We start from the raw sequence: 22761 nt of genomic DNA on the forward strand, positions 1-22761 counted from the left end.
CAACAAAGCTAATATAAACTAAGTTACACTGCTATTTAAACAGAGCTAGATTATTTTTAAAGTAATGACAATAAATAGATTATTGGGTTCCAAAAATCAACCAAGGTATCTTATTCTTTTTGAATAAAACACAAAGTCAAACACACAAAAAAGGGTAAAATTTCCATTTCAACAGAATTTCCCTCGTCTTTCAAAAAAGGTACCCTATTTACCAAGATGTTCTACAAGGACCATTAAAACGTGTAGCCAAGATACACTTTCTATCAATAGTAATTCCTAAACTGATCATCAAAACCCCAAAATTAAATAATGCAAACTAAATTTCCAATTCCAGATCTATTCAGAAGGAAAATATACTTTAATATTTGTTAATATATCAGCAACACATAAATTGTCTTAATAGCAAAGAAAAATTTGCTATTAAGACAATTTTCTATAGTGGCCAGTTCCCTCCAGGGAAATACTTAAAAATATACAATGAATTATGAGAAATTGTTAACAATAAATAAGCAGATAGATAATTTCTAATGCCACACCAAAGCACCCCTTAGAAACTGCAGATTTCTGCATTATTTTAGCGTTGGGAAAAAAAAACACCTAAATGTATTTGAATATGAGGCATAAATAGGGCATTATAGCTTTAAGTTTTGCTTGGCTTTTATACCACAGAGCTCTTCTATCGTTTCAGAACATTCAAAGGTTCACTTATTGTACTTAATGCTGTCCATATTAGGTTCAGGCATGTTTAAAATGTAAACAGCTGTGAGGACTATATCATTTCAAGTTTTCATAAAAGCTATTAAGAGCTAAAGTTTCATCTACATTAAATCCACCACAAACTTCAAGCTTAAAATATGCTTATAAAAACCTAAGGGGATATTAGTCAATTTCAATACAACATAGAAAAATCAAAGAATAAACACTCAGTACATTTTAAGTGACTTAGTGGTAGTCCAAAGTGACTATTTTATATGCATTGGCAGTTTTATTTATACAATATTTTTCTACATTTATGGATACTTTTGTGACACCTCTTCAACATGGCCAAGTCTATGATAATCAGCATACAAAATTTGCTTTTTTCCCCACTGGCAAGAGTTATTCTGATATATTCACTTAATAACTTTTTAGATGAACTGATCTGAAATCAAGTCAAATACACAGGTGTTTGGGTTAATCTAACAGTGCATTTTCAAAAACGATTATTCTTCTAATTTATTAAAAATAAAATAAATATGCAAGAATTGCTTAGTAATATATTTTCAGAAATATAAATATAATTTATTTTAGAATGTGAGAACTTATAATAGGCCCATTATCATTCTTTTCAAAGAATACTAGTGTCCTACAGAACAAAGATTTAAATTATAATATCTCATGGAAAGGAAAGAAGAATTGGGTGGGGGGATAGAAAGGAAGGAGAAAAAAGAAGAGAAGAACTCATATTTTATTCTATGTGAAGAGGAAATCATTAGAAATAGACCAGTTTTAAATAAAAAAAACAAAAAACAGGAACTCGAATCTGAAAATATATGTAAGAAATGAAAATAAGATATCACATATTTCTTTGTGATCACAACCACTGTGTGCTATGCTGGGGACTGGAGGGACCTCAGCCACTCCTGCATTTAGCTCGCTATGAGAAAGACCCAGAATGCTTTTGGTTACAGCTGGATTCTTCTTGCTGTCACCTGGTGTTCCAGACACAAATGGCTACCGAAGCAGCTACCTTTGCAGTCTTATTCAGTAACCTCTTTAGAAAATAGAGACATTCTCTCTGCACTCTGGGCTGAAAACCATGTAAATTTTTCCCAAATCCTCTCCACAAATCTCCTTTCGCATGCAAATCCATAAATCATCATAATACTGACAAAGAATTTAACCAACACATGAAACTAATACTCATTCTCTTGAAAGCTCCGCACAGGTAAAACTCCTGGACCTTCAGGCACCTTTTCAAGGCTCCCTTCAGAGCTTCACCTGCTGAATACCCACACAACCACCCAGTCTTGCAGAACATGCCATTAATCACTCCAACGTGGGTCCGGTGGCTGCATGTGCAGGGCATTCCTTCCTCATCCACATTCTAGATAACCTTGCAGCTCTGGTGCATGGAACCTCATTTCCTCCTGTTGCCCTCACGTCTCACAAAACAGAATGACATTAACCATATTCAAAGCAGAAACCAGCAGTACTTACTGAAGATGGCAAACCTGGAGGAACTTTCCGAACTTTCTTTGTCTGTACCTCTGAAAGGAAAGGAAGAGGCGTGAGCTCCCCGCAGGCCCAGTTTCCTAACTAAAGCAGCTTAAACCACGAAGCCTTTTAGATTAGACCAGATTTTCTTAAATCGTTACCTTAGCAAAATGTTGCTACCATGACCGCCTTTTATCCTGGCAGAAATCAAATTCTGTCTTTTTCATAAAAGTGCACATATTTAACTTTTTAATACTCTGATTGTTTAAAATGTTTCTCATATGGGCAGCGAAGAGAACATAAGAAATAAGTGCTCACCATAATAGCTCTTCCTCGACTATAGGTTGTTAACATACCCCACCCAATGCACTACTGAGGGGGAATCATGAGCCTGACAATTGAGCAAAATTTCATGATTTTTTTTCTTTTTAGGGGGATAGGATGAGAGAGTGGTATTAAAAAAGAAAGAAAAAGAGACTACTAAGAATCACTCAGGCATTCAAACAGAGGAATACCTTACCCATGGCACTACTGTGAAGAGGCCTCCTTCGGGGGTTATTGCTAGAATACTGATAATACTGGGAACCAGGTTTGGTGGGCGAAAGGGTTCCTGGATTGCCCATATCCATGTCACCTCCAAGGAGACTCTGCTGAAAGGTTAAAAAGGGAAAACAAGCATATAAGGTTAATTTTTCACATTCACCACCCCCCAACTGATTGTTAGTACTTAAACCAATGCAATAAAGAAAACAGCATCTGCTAAGCTGAAACAATTAAAACCCAACAACACAAAAAGGGAAAGAAAGCAGTCTAAGAAGCTAGGACAGAGTCGGTGAATTTTTAATTCCTACTTTGGAAAGGAAGGTAGAAGGTGATTCCCTTCTAAGCAGTATTTTAATCTTTTAAGAGGACTAACATTTTGATTTAAAAGAAAAGGGCACTTATGTAAGACTAATGTTTTCTTTATCTCTACTTAAGCTCACATCTGGGAACTATTCATGCCCTTCCTTAACAAGAACCAAGAAGCATCTGATTTTCCGAACGCACACAACTCCCTGGCTGCTCACGTTGGGGGTGAGTGGAGATAGATGCTAAGTCCACTGAGAACCTTGCCTCTGCATCGGCACAGCACGATCCTCCACAGATTTACGCAGCACCCACAGAAAAGAAAATGCCAACGATCCGGGTGGAAATTCAAATCCTCACATTAACTTCCAAAATCATAGGAACAGGAGGCTTTCTATGCTAACAGGAACAAATTAAAGAACTTTAGGTGCCCTCTTGAGGACTATCGGAGGTTGAAACACATCCCCACAGATTAAACATTTACCTGAACGCGAGAAAACTTTCACAAATATCATTAACTTATCATAGTGTGACAAATTACTAAGCCTTCGAAAATGATGACATATGAAAGATTATATAATATCACATTTTCTAAAAACTACATAGAAACTTACCCATAACATATAAATCGTCTGATTAAGCTCTGCATTGAACACATTGTTCTTTTAATTATTCTGATGTGAAAGAAAACAAGTGTAGATACTACCATTTATATTAAGAACAAATTTACTATTTAATAAAGAAATTTTAAAATTAAGTACTAAAAATCTAACTTTATCGTTACTTGTAATCAACTTTTACTGACTGAACTAATTACTGTCCTTGATAAAGTACAGAATGTGTTTTCCCTAATCTAAATTCTAATCACCATGTCACTCACAACAGACTTAGGGATGCTTCACTAACACACTATTCACATGCAAAATACTCTAAATAGGCCAATTATGACTCTGCCCCTGTTCCCTGGTTAACCCGCTGAGAACTGAAAAATTTCACAAGGCAGTCACCAACAAAAACAAAGGGTCCTTGTTTTAAATTAAGGCAGTCTTTTTGATTCCTAAATAGCTCAACAAAGTGGCATGTCTGCTAGTGAAAGCAGTTGGTCAAATATGACCCATAAGCTGGAAAATCAAAAATTTAAACCTTCCCTTTCCCCTGCCATATAGCGAAATATCATAAAGAGACCCTTCCATTCCCAGGGATTTGTGAGTGCTGGATGAGTAATAGATAAAGGACTAATCAGCTACTGACAAGCTAGCTTTTGCCTGATTCCAGTTTCAGACTTTTTGAAGGGATACATAATAAACCTTACTTTGAAATAAAACTTCAAGGGTGAGATTTTTGGTTGGAAGCACATTTTGAGTAATCAGCTCACTGTAAGTATCTTAATATCTACCGAATAAATAGCCAATAAAAACCAGATTATACACCAGATAAAAATCTGGCATCCACATGCTCAATTACTGTCTCTTCTGAATTTAAGATGTCAAAATGCTATGCAATGACAAACTAAAATACAGAGCTTTTTATAATCAACTTTTCTACAAAATCAGGAATCCAACAGTATATCATCAAATGATTCCTTTGTCATTGTAGGAATGGCATTAAACATTTTTAGAATCTCAATCAAAAATCTTGATCTTGGTAAATCTTATTAATGAAGTCTATATTTAAGTCCAAATGCAAATTTTCTTTGAAATTTTCATTAATAAATCTGCAGATGATTTAAATCACAACCTTTTATAGCTTGGTAAATCTACAAATGAGTCTTTATTTCATTGGAAATAGGAATTTAAAATTATATTATTGATAATATTTTTGTACTTTACTTTTTAATTAAATTTATTGGGTGACATTGGTTAATAACAATATACTTAATATACACTTAAGTTTCAGGTGAATAACTTTATAATAAGACACCTGAATAGGCCATGGTGTGCTCAACACCTGAAGTGTCTCCTTCCTTCACCATATATGTGATCCCCTTTACCTTCTCAGTCCTCCCCACTCCCCTTCCCTTCTGGTAACCATGGGTTATCCCATTTCTTCATGTTTATTTTTCTAAAATTATACAAAATATTCAGAAAAGTGCTGAGATTTTTTTAAATGCTTGTCTTTTTAATAAGCTTAACTATTGCTTTATTTTGTTGTTACTGGTGGCAAAGGTTTTCACTCCCAAGAAAGTAGATGCATTCAATAAGTCAACATAAAAAGAAAAAAAGAAACTTGCAATACTGTATTTTAGCAGCATTCGCAAAGGAGCTGTGAAAAATATAAAATGATAACTAGACGGTAGCTAAGAGCCTGTAGCTCACCTTACTGTTGTTAATGTAAAGAAAATTATTCCATGGGCCAGTTGTAAATAGATCATGTATCCGACTCTAGAATGTGCAGGCAGCCACATGAACTGTGGGGAGTGACTTAGTCTAAAACCAGACAGCGCCGACAAACATTTAGTGGCTCAAGCTAATCTCTTTTTTTTTACAAAGCACATTTCTGTGTCTATCTTTTTACACTTGTTTGTTCCTTTTTCTTTTTCACTTGACAACAGAATCATTCTTCTAATGTAACAAAAATAAGCATTTCCTCACACTTGAGGGGGCCCTGTTCAGCCCCCAGGGAAAATCAAGATAAAAATATATGTGTTCTCATTGTAGAGTATACTTGTGAAATGAACAATGACCATTGACTATTGTTTGGCCTTTACGTCACACACTTCACTGTAGCAATAAGAAAGATAAAAAATTTTCCACCAGCTGAAAAATCTGAGTTTACAAATTTAAAAAGATACATTAATTTGATTGAATAAGGTAAATTAAGTATTGCATAAAATGGACAAGGAATTCATTTACATACGAATTTACCTACATGTCGTGTAAAGACAAATTTATGGTTAATAAATGTTAAGATTGAAAGGTAAAGTCTACTTTTAAATGGGTCAATTTCTCTTTGCCTTATATAGGGTTAGCGAGGTTTTGACATTGTGCAAGCTCATGCTCTGCGGTTATACTGGGTCCCAGTAGAAGGCTGCCCACGTCTGCCAGGAAACACTGGATGTGGCATCTCAAAAAGCTAACCTGTAAATCTTAAACCCGTGGTTTAGCATTTGCTTAACTGTCTGCAATGTGATGAGATGAGCTCTTCCCCTTATTCATTCCTTACTTTATTGAAAGATAAACAATTTTAAGACTCAAAATACTCTAATCAAAGTATTAAATAGGCTGATATTGTCGATCAGGTTTAAATATTTTGGGGTCTACCCCCCGCAGCCAATTCTTCAGCAGAGAGCCAGTCCAACATAGCCACTCCAATGCCAAGTGCAGCATTCTGTGAGGGTCCCTTTCAATTAAAATTTTTGTTTGTTTTACATCAGATCTGGGTTTCAGACTGTCTTTCTAACAGATTTTCAACCCTGCCCCCATTTCTTTTGGGGGAAGCTTTTTAACATCCTTGATCAACCACTGAACTTGGCTTATGCAACCAAGAATGCAAACCATGAATTAAAATTGAGTAACAGAAAAGCAGCATACATCTCAAATTAGATTTATAACTGAATGGTAATCAAAAATAGAACTGACTGCTTCGAGCTTAAATTATCAACTTTTTTCTTGTTAAACTAAAATCATCTTGCTCTGAACTATTATTTCTTTTCAGTCAGCACTTTAAATGCATTGGGTGGGTGGTACATTTCTTAAAAGGAAGATTATATTTACCCTTAATTATAGATATGAGTGAGATCAGAGTACAACGAATGCTGCTTTTCTGGCTTATAATTAATTCATCTAATAGGTGAATGACCTTGAATTTCAGAGTTGGAATCTGGGAGAGAGAGAGAAAAAAGAAATAGAAGGGAAAAAATCTCTGGGGAAGGCAAATGCGCCCCTGGATTCTTAGGCTTTCTCTGATTTTGCGTCACTCCCATTACGTTGTGATCTGATATCAGACACACCATCTTGGGGGGATGTTGTAGAACAGAGAAAAGCAGTCTCAGATGAAACCAGATTAAGCTCATTTTCTGAACTATTGCCAAATGCTTGTGAGTCTAATTCATGTTTGGGTATTCTAATACTCACACAGCTGCAATTCCATTCTTTCATCACAAACCTAAGTGATGTATAGTGGCTTTGTGTGGCGAACTGACTCTATAAAGCCAGGAATTTTGGAAGGCTTTACATTAATATGAAAAGAAAATTCTGAACCATGTTAAATTTAAGAATACTGGATATATGTATAGGTACCTAATAGACTTTTCAGAGCTAAGCGCAAAATTCATACTGAGAAAAATTAAAAATTACATTTGTTTAAAACTCTTAAAAAAAAAAATGAGGTCATTTCTACATAGCTAATTCTGCACAGAATTGGGTTTTCAAAGACACTGCTGAATAAGATTCCTAACAGCCACGGGGAAGTTTTTGCAAATCCCTGTCGAATAGCTGCTGCTGAATTTGCCATTTTGACCACAGAAGGGCCATTGCTGACTTACTACAGTAGCAGGAGGGGACGATAATTTTGCTGCTGTTGGCACTTACTCTGCAACATAGAATATATCTTGCACCAAAGGGCAATGGAGAAGGCAGTATTTCCACCTGTCCACTTTTGAACTTCAAAGCTCAAAATGAAGGTCAGTCCATGAACAGTCTTTAGTCCCTGAACCTGAAGTTCCCAGAATGCACTTTTTTTTGGTTTATTTTGATTTCTGTCCTATGCCTGATTTCAATAAAGGAGAACTGGGGACACTTAGAAAGATAAGATAACTTTCATAATCAGGGTCTTAACAGATTGTTATTGTGCTGTAGAGAAATGCAGATTATTAAAATTATCATTTAACAAAGGTTTTCTTTTAAGTACCTTTGGTCAATGTTCTCTATTTCCACTGTAACAGTGGAGTGCACACTGTACCAGTCAGAAGTGGAGTCTAAACCTCCTAAGAAAAGAGAGAGGTTGTTTTGAATTCAGAAAGATCACCCAGAAAGCTCAGAAGCACACACAGCAAAATCACTGGGGGTCAGTTATGCAACTGCTCTAAACCCTCTTTCCTCCACTGTAAAAAGGGAATAATAAAAGCTCTACCACAGTGTCACCAGAACACATTATACAACATATGTAACATGTCCAGGAGAGCTGGTGTCCAGCACATGGCTGCCCTCCTTCCCTGTTCCTCCAACTCACAGTCCCATATGACAGCCCACTAAGGATTATGTAAACGATTCCTCAAGAGTTGAGAATGACTGTCAGTTAGTATACACTGAGGCAATAATTTTGAAAAGCCACTATAAAAACTAAAACCTAAAAACTAGTTAAATAAACCTAATTGCCCAGAGTTACACTGGCAACAAGAAATGGCTAGTTTGAGTCCATATTTAATAAAGAAACTAGCCAACAATCAGTCTCAATAATTTCAGCACAGTGACCATTTTCCTGAAACAGCCAGAAGGATTCCTTCAAGGGCTCACTGAATTTTGCTTTTGTAAGCACAAGCAAACTGTGACTGCTAATTCAACTATAGTGTGAACAAAACTGGTCAGACTAGGTATTGCCAAACTAGGTACGCAAAAACAAAAGCAAAAATGTATTTGATATAATTTTATCAACCATGTGATATTAAAATCAAACTCTTACTACTATATTGGCCACTGATAAATGACTTCAAACAGGTTCAAATTTTATTTTTCTCCTTGCAAGGCCAATTACCAGTATTTAATAAGTGTTATGTGGTATTTACCAAGTGCTATTCTAAAAAAATATTCCCCCATCACATCACAGAAAATAAATGCACTTCATCATTTTGGTTGGAAATGTGCGTAACTCCCAAAGAATCCAAGTGAAATTTTACAAATGCATCTATTTTATTACTGATTATATTTCACCAAATATTTAAAAATTCTAATATACTGTTTTTTCCTGTAAACACATCACCTTATATTTAAATGTTATAATGTGATACAAAGGTTACCATGGTAACTATTACTTAATGTATAACAGAGTGATAGTCAAATAAAAACTCATTCATTTTGGTATAGAAATTACAGCTGCCCAAGGGTTGGCAAAATTTATGCATACACCTATTTGACTACCTCTCAAATTAAAAAGAACAAACAAACATTATTTATTGTATACAATAAACTGAGGAGGTTTTTCTGTGTTTTCTGAAAATCCACTCTGGATTCCCATGTCATCTATTACATATTAAAAAGAGGATTGCATTTGTTAGTGAGATGGTAGAAATTTAGCTAAAAGAAAACACCAAAGCAATCAGCAACCTACAATAAAAGTAGATTTGAAACAATCTGATATAAACAATATAGAATTGAAGATAACTTACTTCTTTTCAGATTATGCTCCTTGTCAGTTGAGGAAGTTTATTTAATATATAATTTGATAAGTATGCTATAATAACTACTTGCCTTAAAATGTTTCTCTTCAGCAATTTTGTTCCAGTGTAAAAATAGAACATTTTGAGTAAGACCTGTTAATATACCAGGGAATTAGCGCCACTTCTCATTCTATAAATATAAACATGTGGCTACAATAGATGTGCTGAAAAGTACATTTGTCCAGGTTGCTATTTCAGTTAAATAAAAGAATATCAAACTGTCGCATGTCAGTCTTCTTTTCATTGGGTGAGAAAGGTTCCATTTCAAGGTTGTTGTAAATGCTTTCCCCTCTGAGCAAGGACCTATAAAAACCCTTTTCAGGTAGAGATTGTCCTCCCAGAGCACAGGACTGGGACCCCACTCATCCTGCTTACCCAGCACCTGGCATAGGTGCTCAATTAAACTCTGACAGCCAAGCCAAGAAGATTCACTAAAATAAAGTATCCTGACAACTGTCTGAACTTATAAATAAGGTGACAAGATTACCATATATCACAAGAAAACTGAGGTTATATGGAGAACCGGGAAATAGACAAAGAGATCTTCAAATCATCCTGCAGTTACTTGAGCCCTGACTACCCTTCCAGAGTTCAGTGTGGCCCCTGCTCCTGTGGGTCAGCTTTCAATGTGCATTAAGAGGACCTCCCAAAGTTCTTTTTCTTGAATATACGGCTTATCAAAAACTGGTATAAAAACCAAACTAGTTTATACACTAGTTAAGAGAGGAAATAACGTATTCGTGTTTTAACTCCTGGTGAGCTTACACAGACACCTGCCACTGCAATTGCTCACTACATATTGCAATGAATGCAGAACATTGCTTCTGATCAAATTGAGAACTTAAGTAACAATTCTAGATACTGTTAGCAAATTTCTATTCCATTAATCATTCCAACTACTGTTGCTCTAATAGTAGTAGTAGCAGCAGCAGCAGTAGTAGTAATAGTACGAGGAGGAGGAAGAACGTGAAATCAGAGTCGTGGGAACTGTAAGAGGTGTAGTAGTAGCAGCAGCTATTGCCACGGAGTGTCTGCTATGAGCCAGACACAGCTGCAGACCCTTTACATACTAACAAGGCAGAAGATACAGCCCCATTGTACGCGAGGACATGAGCGTGGGAACGCTGCCTGACCCGTGTGGCTGGCAAGCGGCAGAGCCAGGATGGGAATTCGCTTAGGCTTGACTTCACAGCCGGTGCTTGTCTTCTCCCTCACACACGCCCTCCCTCCAGTCCTTACCCTTGGTTTTATTCTTGCCTTCACCCCAACCATTAGGAGGAGTCCATCTGTTTCTCTTTAGTTCATCTTAAAATCAGAAGCTCACCTCTCAAACTTACTCCACAGGAGCCTCTAACTCAGTAGAGCAGCACATGCCTGCGTGGGAGTGCCACTTGCTTCCTGGGTGATGCTGGACAACGAGTCTAACCTCTGACCTCTGCAGGCTGCAGGCTTCACGTCTGGGAAATGCTGGCATAATCACACCTGCCTGTTGTGTGAATTAACTTAGATAATATGAAGTGCTTAGCAAAGTTCCTCGTACTTACTTAGCCTTGATAAGGAGTACTGCTATATATATATTGTATATATAAAATATCTTACCATATATGAATATCATGTAACATTGCTACATAAATTAGAATATAATGGGGTATACTACCATATCTAAGTATCATACATAGTGTATTTTATCCAAATTTGTAATAGACTAAGGAAGTGTTAGGCAATAAAACAACATGCCCTTTTAATGAAATCTCAACTTATATCTCAGGTCTCATATCTGAGTCTCCCACTGCCTTTGCTTCGGCTCTTCACAGCCTCCTGCCTGGAGTTATCTACCCTTGATTTCCACGGAGTGGTCAGTTGTCTTCTCTAAGGAAGTTCAAATGATCTTTCTCCCTTTCTCTCTCTCTCTCTCTCTCATTTCTTTTCCCCAGTGTGCTCATTTTATTCCTGTCACATTTCAGTCCTTTTCATTCTAGACTTTTCTTCCTACTTCATCTGAAAACAATCACATGCTGTAACATTTCTCACAATGCATGCAAGCAAGTGTTTATTCATCGTCTTCTAGTCTGACAGTTCTTCAAGGCAGAAAATGAGCCTCAGTCATCTTTTTGGCATTTAGCACAGTAGGCCCTACTACACAGTATGTCCTCAACAACTGACTAATTAATCAACTATGGAGTATGCTTACCTGATTTCACCAATTACTGTCATGAAGGTAATTTCGCCATCTCTAGCCTAGTAGACATATAATCCCTCCACCTATATATTCAGCCTGGTCCTCAGCTTTTTTCCTGTGCCTTTGGAGTGGTTTTGAGGAACACCCTATGAATGCTTCACCAAAAAAGCTAAAATGTGATCCTTAATATGTAAAAGTCACATCTTTCCGACAAACATTCTGCAGCTTCCTAATTATTCTCTAATGCCTTTAAAATATATATGAGAAAAGACACTGCAGAAAAGAGGAAAAAGACACAACAAGAAAAGGAGAGATGGTTTGGGGAGAGTTTTGAGAAGAACGGATCCTCTGGGAACACAGCACATAAAACTGGCCAGGAGAAATTGAAAGAGCTGGCTGAGAAATTACTCTCCTTAGCAGACAGCAAGATCTCTAAACTTGATATTTAGCACTGGGATTCTACTTTCCAAACTGTGGATAGTAGGCTGGCTCAAGACAGAATCGAAAGACAGCAGGTACTCCTCAGCAGCGCTAAGGATGTCCGACTACAGCTTAGGCCTGCTCCTCGCTGGCAAGTGGACATCCCCCGAGGGCTCCCGGGCTGCCAGAGGGATGTCTGATTGCCAGCTTAGGCCCAATCCCCCCAGGGAGCCGGCCTAAGCCAGCAGGTGGTCATCCCCCCGAGGGGTCCCAGACTGCAAGAGGGCACAGGCTGGGCTGAGGGACCCCCCTAGTGCACAGATTTTTGTGCACCGGGCCTCTAGTCCTATATAATAAAAGGCTAATATGCAAATCGACTGAACAGCGGAACAACCAGTCACTATGATGCGCACTGACCACCAGGGTGCAGACGCTGAATGCAGGAGCTGCCCCCTGGTGGTAAGTGTGCTCCCACAGGGGGAGCACCACTCAGCCAGAAGCCGGGCTCACAGCTGGCGATCACAGAGGCGATGGTGGGAGCCTCTCCCACCTCCGCGGCAGGTGAACATTCCCCCAAGGGGTCCCAGATCCTAGATTGTGAGAGGGTGCAGGTCGGGCTGACGGGACCATCCCCCTCCCCCCCCCACAGTGCACAAATATCATGCACCAGGCTGCTAGAGTGTGTGTGTGTGTGTGTGTGTGTGTGTGTGTACGTATGTATATACATATCTGCTTTAAGTAAAGTAAATTTATACAATTTGGTACTACTACAGAAGGACAGACATAGCAATGGCTGTATAGAAAGATTTATAATAAAGGTGTCATTAAAACTCAATGAGGAAACAAAAAATTCTTTAATAAACAATACTAAAAAGTTGCTTAGCATTTAAAGAAAATTAATTAGGTAGGTGTTTGCCTCACACACTTTATGCCAAAATGTATTTAAATGCAAAGGTTAAAATATAAAAGCAAGAGAATAAAATAAGCCATTAAAAAAAAAAACATTTTAAAGTAGAGAAGGCCTTTGTTAGCCCAGGTAAAACTATCACAGGTAGTTTATCAGGTATTTGAGCGCTTTCTACAGAAAACACTAGCAACAAACCTTCCAAAAATAAATTTAAAAGGGACAAGACCACTTGATTAATTTTTAAAAGTGGAAAAGATAAACTGATTTTCATTTTAGTGTTTTATAGGTAAATTATGTTATTATTTATAACTTGCTAATGTTCATTACAAAAAGGTAGAGAAGAAGGCTAGGCTCAGTGAACATGTAGCATCTCACTCTCCCGGGAGCCTCCCCATTGTGTTCACTTACATAATGTCCGGGAGAAGCACTGTACCTGCCCGCAGCGCTGGGGAGGAAAAACAATTTCGGACCAAGGTCTGCTGCACAAAGCCGGGGACAGAGCTCGGTGACAACGCTGGTTTCTCAAGCACTGAGAGTCAGCGGGTGCTCTGACGCTCCCCAGGCAGCAGCAGGCTTTTCCAGAGGGACCAGCCTTCTTCCCACTCAATATTGGGCTTTGAGAGGCCCACAGGGTGAAGAACTAAGCTGTTTTAGGTGAAAGGTCCTCTTTCTAAACTTGCTTCAAAACATTTTTTAATCATATACATAGACATTCTTTATATTATATTGTTAAATCTTATGTGAAATCTCAGAAGGAAGTAATTTACAATGATGGGCTTATAATCCTTTAACAATAATATTCGCTTTATTTGTTATTTGGCTTTTTTTCTTCCAGAAAAGGATAGGTATTTAACTTTTTATCATGGGCAGGTCCATAATGCCTTGTCCTCAGTTTTGATGTTCTAAAATCTCTGAAAATGTTCTGCAGTTTTCTGACAAACCTGACCTGAACTGATGTGAGGATCTCTGTAATCTTTTTTATCCTCATGGGTGTGACTATGTACTCACATTAGAATACACATCTATTTAATTACTTGATGCTGCATGAGACTCCATGGGGGGTTACATAGAACATGTTACATATACCATATTAACTTCTTAAATGCAAAAGATCCCTGAACTCTTAAATATACATGGCTCCAAGGGCTCTGTGGCCTATAAAGTTCTTTTCCTATGAAGAGCTTAAAGCGCGGTACAAAAGGAAATTTACTACACCACCTTTTAATTACTTTGGAGATACTGTCAACACCTAAACCTATTTAAAGTAAAAGCGACTTTCAGTTCCTTTAGAATATCCACACCTAGCCTGCTCCAGTGAGCAGAGTATGCACTTGAACGTGTCCAGTTAGCCCAACCCTCATAGATAACCAATGAGAGGCAGTGAGACGTGTCCTCATTGTTTCACGGTAATGCTCTCTCTCCTGGAGAGCATTTTTATATTAAGAACTTTCAATCATATCTGTTAACATTTTCGGTTGTTTTGGTTTGTATACTACTTAATTCGTTGGACACATAAGTTTCACTGCCATTTGAAGAAAGTTTTATGTACCAAAATACTAGTCAAACCTCCCGTCTCACCATGTGGTAGAGGGGAAGATCCATCTGCCTCTTGACCCAGCATGATCTTGGCCCTGAAATGGGTGCTGCGCACTCAAAGCCAAGTTCCTCTACAGACGGAGAGGGGAATGCCCGGCCTGCAGGCGTTATAATGCCCGAGAAATCATTTGGTCTGACCCTGCCAAGGCATTGGGGTGAGTTAATTAAATGTTTGACCAAACAGAGCAGGCTAATTCTTAAGTTGATAATTCTGTACAGCCCTGGAATGATGTTAAATATCCAAATGGCCCTTGGCACAAAAAAGGTTCCCCACCCCTGCTCTAAAGTCTTACAGTACACAGATAGAAGGTTGTAAGGCAGTGGTTCTCAACCTTCCTAATGCCACGACCCTTTAAGACAGTTCCTCATGTTGTGGTGACCCCCAACCATAAAATTATTTTCATTGCTACTTCATACCTGTAGTTTTGCTACTGTTATGAATCATAATGTAAATATCTGATAGGCAGGATGTATTTTTATTGTTACAAATTGAACATAATTAAAGCATAGTGATTAATCACAAAAACAATATGTAATTATATATGTGTTTTCCGATGGTCTTAGGCGACCCCTGTGAAAGGGTCGTTCGACCCCCAAAGGGTTGTGACCCACAGGTTGAGAACCGCTGTTGTAAGGGCAACCTAAAACAGACAACTGTGTGTGTATTTATGTATGTCCATATATTTTATATATATATATTATTTTATATATTCACGTTTATTTGTTTATTTTTATACTGTCCCCATCCAAACACCTACAAACCAATCTGCCATCCTTCCACCTTCTGCCAACACAGACAACAAAGCTCTTGCAACTTCTATCCCTTTGTCCACAGGATTGAGGAAATTATGATACAGCAAAAACTTTTCACAGTTCGGTCAAGTTTCGGGCTCCTATTCTTTAGAAAACATGTACAACTCATAAGTTTATTCCTTCAATAATAGCATTACATGTTCTGGGAACTGTTCTAGGCAGAGGTATAAATCACAGTCCAATGTAAGTTTCACTTGTAGATGTGAAAGAAAATATGAACAAATAAGTAATTTAGCAGTTTTGCAAGGCATTCTATATGTTCATATGACTAGAAAATTATAAAATATAATACGAACCTGTAAAAATATGCAAGAGGAATGAATTATAGATTATCATACACCAGATAAGATTTAATAAGGATAAAAACCTTCCTTAAATTAATTTGTCTTGAATTTTTGTATCCTCCAATGAAATAATCAATAGATCCTAAAACCAGCAGGTGACAGACGATGAGAAACTTTATGATGGGGAGCAGACTGCCGCACAAGGATTCATTGATCAATCTAAGCATCATGACAAGAGAATGTCCAAATATTATCCTTCGCTTCATGTGAAGCAAAAGGATGTAAACAAGATAACCCATGAAAAAAATGGATCCTACATCTTATGAAAACTTTAGATTCAACTATCATTTTATAGGAAACATAGAGAATCAGTCCAATCTAGATTGGGGATATTATTTAGAAAAAAATGACCCAGCTATAATAGTAAAAGGGAGATGGAGGGGCAGAGTTACAGATTTTAAAAAGACTTAAGAGACCTGATAATCAAATGCAACATGTGACCTTGTTTGGAATTCGATTCAAGGTCCAACTGTAAAAAGATATTTGCAAGACAAGCATCATGACAATGTCAAGGTGCTATCAAAGTATCATTGACAGTTTTGCTAGCTGTGGCTAAGAAACAGAAAGGAGGGGCCTTATTTGTTAGAGAGGCTCCTGAAATACCTACAGGTGAAATAATTTGCTATCTTGGCATTGCTTTAAATATTTCAGAAACATAAAGTAGAAGGGTGGCTATATAAAAAAGATTGGGGAAACGGCATCTGTTGAAACTAGATGATGGATACATGAAAAATCATTTTGCAATTTTCTCGATGTTTTGTGAATTTGAAAATTTCCATAATAAAAATGTTGTAAAAGTTTAACATATCATTGAAACAAATTCTCCATGTTTTTAAATTGAAGGAGGAGATTGAACACCAGCAGTGGGGTTAAAAGCTGCAGATTCCTCTAAGATTCATACTCCATCCTTTTCTTAGAGTCCAGAAAATTTTAAAAGTGGCATAGAGACAAAGTCCTTTGAGATACTAGACTAAAGGCCAAGCAGATGGTCAGAGAAAGAACCAGAAGACCTTGATCAGAGGACCAGTTCCTAAAGTTGTCCTCTGCCCCTGTGCCAGGATGCTCAGCTCCTTTAAAAGTCAACTGAAGCCCATGAACAGTCAGAGCATACTGCAGCCCCTTGGGAGAAAACAAATTCCCAGCAAGCACATAAGACAACCACCCTCGTCAACTCCCCCTGCGCATCCATATTGCCCTCACACCTCACAGGTGGCCCACCAGGAAATTTTAAAATATTCAAATACTCTAATTTTGGCATTAAGGCAAAAAAAAAAAAAAGATATCGGTGTGTGCGTGTGTGTGCAAAAGCCAGCAGCTGAATATTTTTTACACCAACATAAATAAAAATGTATTCATTAAATGTCTTATAAAAGTCAACTTGGGCAGTTCGCTGAATTGGGTTAGTTGGCTACTGCTCAAATATCAGCCTGTCAGTCTGCAGGAGAAAAGAGCTGTGCTTTTGTAGCTCTCAGAACATCAGTGTTTTCACTCATGATGCAGTGGACCAAAGGGAAGTGCTGCCTCCCATACAAGCTCCTGGCCTACCCTACTCATCCCATGCCCTGCAGAAGATGGAGCTTCCGGGTGTGAGGGGCTCCATTGGTCAAGGACCAGCTCTCCCCACAACAAGCTCATGCTGACCCCAACCCCAACTGTAAGTTAAAAAAGAGGAGCATTCAATCAACTAAGCCAAGAGCTTCCGTCATCACCCGAGGGCTTCCTAAGGGTGCCCGCCTAAGGGGCCCTTCCTGATTCACAGTGGGCCCTCACCATGCGAATCACTTTCCCAAACAGGATTTTAGGGCACTTGAATGTGTTAGTGCAAATGACAACTGTCTGTCAAACTTTAGAGCTTAGTGAGATCTAATTAGGCCTCAGAGTGTGAAGAAAGGAATGAGAGGGTCTTGATAGAGAGGACTAAAATATACCCATCTGCAGGAAAATATGTGGGTCAGGCAGAGACTATTAACAAAGGGCCAGTTACTAGGTTGGAAAATAATGAACATAAACAGAAGAGGAAAGACATGGAATATAAGTATATAAAGGTTAAATTGCAAAATGTGTTTTCTTTTTTAAGTAAAATTTGTGAATCGTTCTGTAATGTGCTCTATACTGGTTTTGGAGGAAATGTTGCCATTCTTCTTACAATGTCTGCATTGAATGAAACATTTTAAGTGGCATTGCCTGTCCTGATTCAAACCTGGATGACTAACGTAATTCCAATTGAATATGTCACATAGATAGGAGTGTCAAGTCTTACTCATACATGGTGTGACCAGTTTTTTTTGGTATTATTGAGGTCTTCTGAGGTTTTGTTTTTACTCTTCACTTTGGCCACTTCCTGTTTCATAATACCTCTGCCAGGGGGGCAGAAAGTTAGACTTCCTGCAAGAGTTGTGGATGCCTGATCTCAGCAGGCATAGGATGTTCAGAGGACAAGAAAGAGTTTGAAAACAGAGGCCAAAAGAATCTGGGTGAGGCAAGCAAACAGCCATGAAGGATCTTGCTTGTAGGCTGAGATAGAGGGACTAGGGCCCAAGTCTTCTTAGACAAGTTCTAAGAAGGTGAACTTCCCTAGCCTTAGCCTCTTCATTTGTGAAGTGGAGATGGTCATTCCACCTGTTCATGGAGTGGCTTGGAGGAATACAGACATGAGGAGGGGCGTGGGGGGACTGGATGAAGGAGAGTGAAAAGATTAGCCAAAGATGCCCAGCCAGTATGGCTCAGTGGTTGAACATCGACCCATGCACCAAGAGGTAGCCGGTTCAATTCCTGGTCAGTGCACATACCCAGGTTTCGGGCTCAATACCCAGTAAGGACATACAGAAAGCAACAGATCAATGTTTCTTACATCAATGTTTTTATCTCTCTCCTTCTCCCTTCCTCTCTATGTAAAATCAATAAAAACACAATTTAAAAATATTTTAAGATTAGCCAAAGAACATGTATACATTACCCATGAACACAGACAACAGTGTGGTTGTGGGATGGGCCTGGGTGAAGGTGGATAGGGGAGGGGAAATGGGGGACATTTGTAAAAGTGTCAACAATTGTTTTTAAGTAAAAAAAAAAAAGAATGTGTAGCAACTTTGTCAAATGAAAGCCAATCCAAAGCAAAATTAATAAAAAGATGAAAAGAATATTTAATAACATTGATGTGAGAGGAACACTGATAGGTTGCCTCCTGTGTGCATCCCGGGAACAGAACTTGAAACTAGGTAAGGGAAAGAAAATGCTCTGTAGTTTTATCGCAGGACACTGTGAGGCTTCCAAGAAGCATGGGGTTGGGGGTGCTTGCAACTAGACTAACATGTCAGGTAAGCCAGAAGCAGGCCAAGAACCCAGTCTGACCTCTTTTCACAAAGCTCTTTTTATCACAACCCAAAGCCAGTCACTTGTCTTTGTTTCCAGCTCAAACCTAAGTATCCAAAGAAGAGGTGCCATTTCTCAACCATCATCCACTCAAAACCATGGCCCCAAATGGCTCTTCATGGTTGGAGGGCCTTCTTCTCCATTTGCAGGTCTCACAGTCCATCCCCACTGTCCCAGACTTGACTTTGGCACGACAGTGCCGCTGTTCTTACCACGCAGCCAGTCCAGGAGCCTGTGTGGACACATCTCTGATGCCGGTGGGGAGCCTACCCTGGGGAACCTCAATATGCCTCCAAATTTAACCTGAAACAGGCATGCAAGTCTCACCGCCAAAATAGTTAACCAAGGGCTTTTTATTAAAATAGATGTTAGAGAAATATTTTTTCAAATGGACATTTAAGAGCTTAGCTTTCCTGTGAGAACTTTATCGAGGACTTGCTACCTCTGCCCTTTCATTAATGTGGCTGATAAGAAAGGTACAGAAAACGTGAGGAATAGGAGGGACACTAAACTCTGGTGTCAGTAAATTGTAAGACTGAGAGTCTCATCCTTTCAGAGTAACTGCCTGCCCAGCATCCTCAGATCTCATCTAACCATCATAGCTTCAATTAAATGATTCTCCACCAACATGTTATGGCTGATCCATAGCCTCTGACCCCTTTGATGAGCTTAATAAAATAGAAACTCTTTTAATTAAAAGGAACTAAAGAAACATAACAATTAAAATGATCCGGGACCCTGGATTGTATCCAGCACAAGAAAAAAAGCTATATATGATATTATTGGAAAAATTTGTGAAATTTAAATAAAACTATGAATTAGAGTTTTAAAATGTAAAAAGAGATAATGGGAAGTAAAAGGATTAAGTACATTCTCTGAGGACAGATGGGGAAAACTAATGTGCAGTATGGTGACTATAGTTAATAATATTGCACTGTATATTAAAAATTTGCTAAGAATATTTCTTAAACATTCTCACCATAAAAGTTAGCTATTTGAAGTGATGGTTGTCTTAACTAACTTGATTGTAATACATTCACACTGTATACATATATCAAATCATTATATTGCACACTTTAAATATATACAATTTAACTTGTTAATCATATATCAATAAAGCTGGAAAAATAAAATTTTAAAGTTAGAAGAATCTTTAAAAATTTTAGGATATTACTACTCACATCTCTTTCAATGAGGCATTTGAAACAAAATATATCTGTTTATTTTTTAAAAGTGAAAATTCAAAAAATAATTAAAATCAAACTATTTTCTCATCCCATCAGCTCTGAAGCAAATGGGGTGAAGTGTCTGAGGAAATTATTGTTAAAAATATTTTCATTCATAGTTAATAAGTGGATATGTCTGATATTAACATGCAATGTGTTCTAATTGTATTCACATTTAAAGAACTTACAGGTAAGTAAGCAGCAGCCTGTCCTGCAACCTCTGAGCTCCCACTTTGGCATGCTCAACAACCAGAGCTCACTAAAGAGTGGCCAAACACTATTATTCTAACATAAAATGTGGTACATATGAAACTGTATGTGTCAAGTTTGGTTTCTGTCCCTTGTTAAGTCACCTATGAATTTAAAAGTGTAGGAGGTAGAAAAATAAGTGTGGCATTCAGAAACACAAACCAAAGAAACCCAACTACATTCACTCATATACATACAAGTATAACACTAAGAAATCCAAACAAAAGGCATAAAGAATACCTGTTTGTGGTCAAATCCATTTTCCTTACACTGTATGAAGCGTAGTAACAAGAATGCCAGAGTGAACATCATGCTCACCAGGTCTCATCTAAGGAACACTTGGACAAGTGACTTATTGTACCTGCCTACTCATTTGTGGATTAGAAGATCAACAAACCCTAAGAGCATGTGAAAAAAAAAAGAGAAAGTTTAAGTGACCTATGAACACTTTGAGTAGTGTTGGACTAGGTAGGAAAAGTTCCAGCTTGGAAACTGGCAAAGACCTTGACCTCCTTTTGCAGAAGATATCTGGAATTTCTGACTGAGAGTAACTGAAGTAATTCTAGAAAGAAGAATGCCATAAAAGCCAAGGAGTAGAAGTTGCTAAGTTCATTTCAGAATATTCCTTCTATATAACTATTAACATATATTTCCCTCCTGCTTCAAATGGGCAGAGTTCAAATGGGTAAAGCTTCATGAATTGCCTTCCTAAGGCAATGAGTAAAGAAGTCACTTAACTTTTTTTAGTTTAAAAAAAATCTTGCTTTCCCTCTAAGAAGTGCATTTCATCAAATATAAGATGCCACTGAATGGAAGACACATCACTATTTACCACCAACAAAGTAAAAATGTTTCCAGTTAAATTGGCATACCATAAATTTCTGAGATGTTAACATGTAAAAAAAAATTGCCTTAGCATCAATTGAATATTGCAGCATAAGGCTTTGACACAGTATTCCTAGTATCTTGGACAAAACCATATTTTAAGAGGAATGGTAACTCTGCAGTAGGTCATAAGTCCCATTTGACTCAACCCCCTCTCCCCACCCTTATCATCTCTATTAAACTTTTTAAAAATGGAAACCATTTATCACTGATACTAAACAGAAAGTAAGAAGAAACTAGTTAATGAAGGCTAATTGTATATCTCTTAAATACTTTCTGTATTTCTTCTTTTCAAGGGCAGAGTTTCTGCTTTATATGTGTTATTTTGGAAATGTGTCAACTATTTCTGAAATATCTAAAGGCTAACAGTGTATATTCTCCTCCCTCATGCCCTGTTCTGATAGTAGCAGACACAGGAGCTAGAAGGGATCTTATAAACCACTAGGCCAAGCCTTCATTTTGCAGAAGTACAAAATGAGCCTTTAAAATGTACTACTTGGGGTTGGATGCATGATAAGAACTCATTCATCCAACTCCCAGTCTAGAACCTGCTAGATTGTAAACATTCTGCTCAATTATTCCTATCTTCGATGGTAAAAGACAACTCTGAACAGCAATCTTTCTTGTCTACTTGTCTGAATTTTCCACAACTAGTTTAATGATGCTCCTTTCTCTAATACTAGCCCCCAAATGAAGCCGTGTTTGTATAGCACTAGAGTCTGGAGAGTTTAAAACAAATTACTCAAGTTTTCTCAGCTCTCCTTTTCTCACCCAGGTTCGGAGACAAAAACTTGTTAAGTTGCACATATGAAATATGGAAAGCAAAGAAAGTAAAAGCAATGCATTCAATATTTTCATACACTATCTCTTTCTAAATAAACTTCAAAAATGAACGCAATGAAATATTTTCCTCTTGTTAACTTAAGATTAAACTAAATTGATCATTTAAACTAAATCATTTCCAAATGCATCCCTGGTGTGACTCAATTCAAATCAAGCCCTGCATGTCTACACACTATACCGGCCCTACTAGAAGTTCAAATAATAGCACTTCATTGGAAGACACCGAGACAAGACAAAGATTTAAAAGTTCAAACTCCCATGCTGAAATCTGTATGATAATTTAAGTGGTTTCCCTATCACAAAAGTCCAGCTTGATATCTCTAAATTATAGGAAATGTCTCAGAGAGGCAGTTATGCTTCTGTAGGGTTAGCCAAGAAATACATAGGTTATGGTTTCAGGAAGATTCTGGAATCTGTCCCAAATTGGGTAGTATCCAGTTTGGCTGAGAAGAAAAAAGAGCAACACCTCATCTAAAACCACACACATCCCCGGCACTGTTCTTGTTACACAA

The 22761-nt window shown here is 37.8% G+C and overlaps 1 protein-coding gene across 20 annotated transcripts in view; it reads right to left on the minus strand.

Annotated features, from left to right (window-relative positions):
* TCF4 (transcription factor 4) overlaps nucleotides 1-22761 on the minus strand; it is a 339169-nt gene that overhangs the window by 122631 nt on the left and 193777 nt on the right. For 13 of the 20 annotated variants that reach the window (XM_070420331.1, XM_070420323.1, XM_070420324.1 and 10 more), the window contains 2 exons: nucleotides 2717-2846; nucleotides 2200-2249 (listed from right to left, as the gene is read on the minus strand). In XM_070420331.1, coding sequence (XP_070276432.1) covers nucleotides 2200-2249; nucleotides 2717-2846 — 180 coding nt within the window. Of the gene's footprint in view, nucleotides 1-2199; nucleotides 2250-2716; nucleotides 2847-3656; nucleotides 3676-22761 lie in introns of those variants that run through there. The other 7 variants (XM_070420346.1, XM_070420329.1, XM_070420326.1 and 4 more) reach the window with 2 other exon arrangements.

Source organism: Myotis yumanensis, unplaced genomic scaffold (genome assembly GCF_028538775.1).
Source record: "Myotis yumanensis isolate MYYU_CA2020_CCGP unplaced genomic scaffold, mMyoYum1.0.hap1 SCAF_7, whole genome shotgun sequence".
Lineage (NCBI taxonomy): Eukaryota > Metazoa > Chordata > Mammalia > Chiroptera > Vespertilionidae > Myotis > Myotis yumanensis.